The 5,015-nt window shown below is 32.0% G+C and overlaps 1 protein-coding gene across 1 annotated transcript; it reads left to right on the top strand.

Moving 5' to 3' along the window:
- Positions 1–280: 280 nt before the first annotated feature.
- On the top strand, positions 281–4,702 carry LOC127835604 (uncharacterized). The gene is made up of 3 exons (XM_052362041.1): positions 281–608; positions 3,390–3,513; positions 4,404–4,702. Exons 1-3 carry the CDS (start codon positions 281–283, stop codon positions 4,438–4,440), a joined length of 489 nt encoding a protein of 162 aa, XP_052218001.1. The 3' UTR covers positions 4,441–4,702.
- The last annotated feature ends 313 nt before the right edge of the window (positions 4,703–5,015 follow it).

Raw genomic sequence — 5,015 nt, 5'->3', positions numbered from 1 at the left:
TGACATCCTCATTTACTTAATTGTACATTATAAAATGGACTCACCAATCGTTAGAATCATGTAAATATTAAATAGATTCATGAAGTACGAACTGTGACTTTATTCATTGTGTAAATAGTCATTGATGTTTTTTAAAAGTGTGTCTTTTTAATGTATAAACAATTGCAAAAAGTACATGGTGCGAATTCGACATCAAACCGCGAACAGTGCATGGTGCGGATACGACGTATGGAAATTGACCCAAAACCAAAGACATTAAAAGTTCGTTTTGAGGATAAACATGAGTAATCGTTCCAAGAGGGACACAAAAAAGATCAACTACAAGAAATTGAACGATTCAGGGATGGCAGACGTGGGCGAACAAAATTTAAAAATAGAAAAGTCGACCGAAGTAACCCAGTTAGAGGCTACAGCCGAAGTACATGTAAACAAAAATGGCGTCCTACAGTTGCTCGAGGACGATGAAATCGATGAAGACGAGCTTTCGCACATGAAGGAAGAAATTGAAAATCTAAAGAGACAAGAAGAACAACTGCGCAAAAAACAGGACTTTCATGAAACAAAAAAGCAGCTGGAAAAACAGAAGGCGAAGATCGAATCCCTGAAGGGTAAAGTAAAAGTACTTTCTAACGGTAACACATACAGTAAAACTAAAAGTAAAAGTAGTAAAAAGAGTGATCATGAACATAAGCTTACAATTGATGACTTGAGAAAAGATAAATTACTTACAAATAAAGTTAAGAAGCAAATATCAAAGCTGGGCTTAATAGATGAATCATTATCTGAATCGGATGTTGACAGTGAATCCATTTATAACTTTTCAGAACAAGAGTCTGTGCATTCTGAATCTGATGGAGATTCTAGCTCTAATTCAGAAATATCCCAAATTAGTTCAAAACGGTCAGTCAAGGCAATTAAAAGTAAAAAGTCAGGCATTGCAATTACAGCTAATGATAAGGTTAAACATTCTCAAAGATATCCACACACTTACCTAAGATATGAATTTGTAAGCAAAAACATGACATTTGAAAGTTTGGATTTAAATTTATTTAGAGCAGGAGAATTAGAAATAATTTCTGACTCTAAAACCAAATCAACAGAACGAAACGGTAGATTAGAATTGCTGAAACGCATAATGTATCTTAGTATGACATATGAATTCGAAGGGCTGAAATGCTATTATGCGGCTGTGCTTAGAGAAATTGAACTCGGGAAAAAAAATGGAATGATGAATTCCAGTACTTAGAAATTGCTATCTTAAACAAATTTCAAATGAAACAGTCGAGCAATATCAAAAAATCAATTTCGCCAACATTTAAAAGCAAGAAACCAGATTCTGCCACTGTCGGTAAAGAAGAGTCAAATGTGTGGTTTTGTTCGCTTTACCAGAGAAACAAATGTCAACACAAAAACGATCACACAGCTGTGGTGAAAGGGAAAATGCGGTACGCCCTACATATTTGTGCCACATGTTGGCAAAAAGAGGACAAAAAGATTCAGCATCCTGAATGTTCACAGGAGTGTCCAAGTCGACTGATGTGACTAAACAATATTTCAAACAAATTTGAAAAAGACGATGTAATAATAGACAAATTTCTACCATCATATTGTTTTAAATCAGAATTAGATAATTTAAACTCCAATTTAAATAAACATCTGTGTTCACATTCAAAATCATGCAAAATATGTTCATGTACAAATAATTCTTATCATGATATGCAGGAGATGATAAGAATTCATGAAAAAGTTAAAGCTTCGGCACAATATAATTTTATTGGTTGTAAAATTCCAGTAAATAATAGAATCAATACAGAATTTATGAAGACAATGCTACATGATTATAATGATAAGACAGTGTGTGAATTGTTAAAGTATGGTTTTCCTATTGGTGTAGTAGAATATAATGATAAATTAGAAAACATACTTCCAGTGTGGAAGTATTATAATCATAGAGGAGCTAATGAATATCCAGAAGCTATGTTAAATTATTTGTTGAAAGAAAAGAGTTACAATGCTGTGTTAGGTCCTTTTAAATCTAATCCTTTTAGTAGTAAGTTAAAAATCTCACCGTTAGTGCCAAAAAAGGATGTCTCAGATAGGAGAATAATTTTAGACTTAAGTTTTCCAAAAGGTTCTGCCTTAAATGACTTTATTAACAAGTCAGAATATCTAGGGGATTCTATAAATTTAGTGTTTCCAAAAATAGATGACATGTGTGAATTGATAAAAGCAAAGGGGAATGGTTGTTTGTTGTTTAAAAAAGATCTTAAACGGGCTTAAAGACAGATAAACATTTGTCCCGGTGATTATAATTTAGTGTCATTCATATACAAAAAGCACATATTTTGTGATACTGTTTTATCCATGGGATTAAGGTCAGCAGCTTACATTTGTCAAAGAGTAACAAATGCTGTAGCATATATATTACTTACACTTGGTGTAATTGTTTTAAATTATTTAGATGATTTTGCAGGTGCTGAAAAAGTACAGTATGCTGAGTTTGCTTATTTATGTTTAGAAAATATTTTACAAAAATGTGGTTTGGAAGAATCTACAGATAAATCGGTAAAACCAACTACAAGAATGATTTTCTTAGGTGTTATGTTTGATACTATAAAAATGACTATGGAAATATCACCAGATAGGTTGATTGAAATATTGTTATTAGTGGAGAATTGGTTAAGTAAGGAAATCGCTTCGTTGAAAGAGATTCAACAATTACTAGGCAAGCTGAACTTTGTTGGAGCATGTGTTAAAGCCAGCCGTATATTTATCAACAGACTATTGAACTGGCTTAGGGAGGTATATGCATTGAACTGTGAACATGATAGCCATGCAATACCAGATGAAGTGAAGTTGGATTTAAAGTGGTGGAAAACTTTTTTGCCATTATACAATGGTATTTCAGTAATTTCGGTAGAAGAATGGTCTTCTCCAGATGAAACCTTCTCGTGTGATTCTTGTTGTCATGCAACTTTCCCCACATTCATACAAGAATTAGACTTACATATAAGTGCACTAGAATTGTTGACCATTGTAGTGTGTGTACATCTATGGCATATGACATTTAAAAGTAAAAAAATTGTAGTGCAATGTGATAACATGGCTGTGTGTATTGCTTTAAATTCAGGAAAAGCAAAGTGTAAATTTATGCAAAAATGTTTGAGAGAGATAATATTTTTTGCAGCTTTAAATGAATTTGAATTAAGGCAGTACACATATCTGGTGTTGATAACAGGATAGCGGATCATTTGTCTAGGTGGCATTTAAATGAAAGTCATAGAAAGACATTTGAAGACATTACAAAAGAAGTTACTTTGTATAATAGTGTTGTACAAGAAAAGGATTTTACATTTATTAATCCTTGGTAGTGTATCATGTTGTTTCAGACAGACAGATGGGTCAACTTGGTGAGGAATTGAGAGCTTCAAATAGACGAGCTTATGCTGAGGGATCCAGGAAAAATTTGAAGATCCAGTGGGAATCATTTCTGTTGTTTTGCTTACATTTTGGGTTAGTTTTTCTTCCTGCGTCAACCCTTACTTTACAATTATATGTACAGTTTCTTAGTAGATCATTTAAATCAGTTGATTCAATTCGTAATTATGTCAGTGGAGTTCGAACCATGCATCAAATCCTTGGGTTTTCTTTAGATAAAGTAAATAATTTCATACTGAATCTAACCTTTAAAGGCGTTTCTAGAATGCTATGTTATCAAGTTAAACAAGCCTTACCCATATCTCCAGAACTTTTGCTAAAAATATATGCGGTACTAGATAATTCTGACATAAACTCGTCAGTTTTCTGGTGTTTATTTCTTTTCGCATTTTTTTTATTAGCTAGAAAATCTAATTTAGTCCCAACAACATTACAAGACCTAAAAGATCCTAAATTCTTATTGAGGGGTGATGTGTCTATTGAGAAGCATAAGTTATTGGTTAAAATGAAATGGACTAAAACTATACAATTTGGACAACGTGTATTAAGCAGTCCATTAGTAGTTGTTAAAAATTCAACATTATGTCCCGTGGCAGCATTTAATGATACGATAAGTAAAATTCCTGCTGGACCTGGATCTCCTCTATTTGTATTGAATTCAGGAAAACCAGTCACATATAACATTTATTTAAAAAAGCTTCGTGAAATTTTATCAAAATGTGAAGTAGATCCAAATTCTTATTCTACTCACTCTTTTAGAAGGGGCATGGCTTCCTTTGCATTCAGATTAAACGTATCCGCTGATAAAATTCAGCTTTTAGGTGACTGGTCTTCAGACGCTTATAAAAAATATCTGCATATGTCTTTAGAAGATAAAGTTGAAATTGCTGAATTCATATCTGGACATATATAATAACATGTGTTGAATAGTGTATATATGTAAATAATTTTACTTTTTTCCACAGAAATCAGAATAGACTGATTCCTTGTGCAGTCATGTAAAGGCAGTAGGTAAGAAACTGCATGTTGTCGTTAGATGTTTATATATGATCAGTTCTATAGGTTGTCTGTCATTGCTGCTTTAGTTTGCACGCTTTATATTATTTCAGTAATTGAATGGACACGCTTATTATGTGCTATTGTTTGATTGTGTTGCTTTTATTGTATTGTTTGTTTGTGTGTGTTTGGCATTATGTTGGCTTTTGCATGAATATTCTATGAATTATTACATGTGACTTATAATTGTCTTAAATGAAATTGTATGTATGATCAAATTATCTATTTGATTTACATTACTTCTTGTTCGAATTGGAAATTCGATAATGATAATATTTGAATTAATTTCACTGTGTTACAAGGACAATAAAAATTTAACTATTATTGAATTTGTCATTCATTGTAGTTATAACTTTATATAAATTCTCACTGAGGAAAACTTAAGGAAAGAAATTGGCTAATTTTTATCTTGAATTAAAATGTTTAATTTATGACGCAAGTTAATTCTGTTTACAAGTTCTCACTATACCTTTCTAAAAATAATGTTGAGCGATGTTCACTTTCAACTTTTTTATGATTGG

The sequence above is a fragment of the Dreissena polymorpha genome, chromosome 6 (genome assembly GCF_020536995.1).
Source record: "Dreissena polymorpha isolate Duluth1 chromosome 6, UMN_Dpol_1.0, whole genome shotgun sequence".
Classification (NCBI taxonomy): domain Eukaryota; kingdom Metazoa; phylum Mollusca; class Bivalvia; order Myida; family Dreissenidae; genus Dreissena; species Dreissena polymorpha.
The sequence above is the reverse complement of the archived record's forward strand: the minus strand, read 5'-3'. Positions and strand labels throughout refer to the sequence as shown.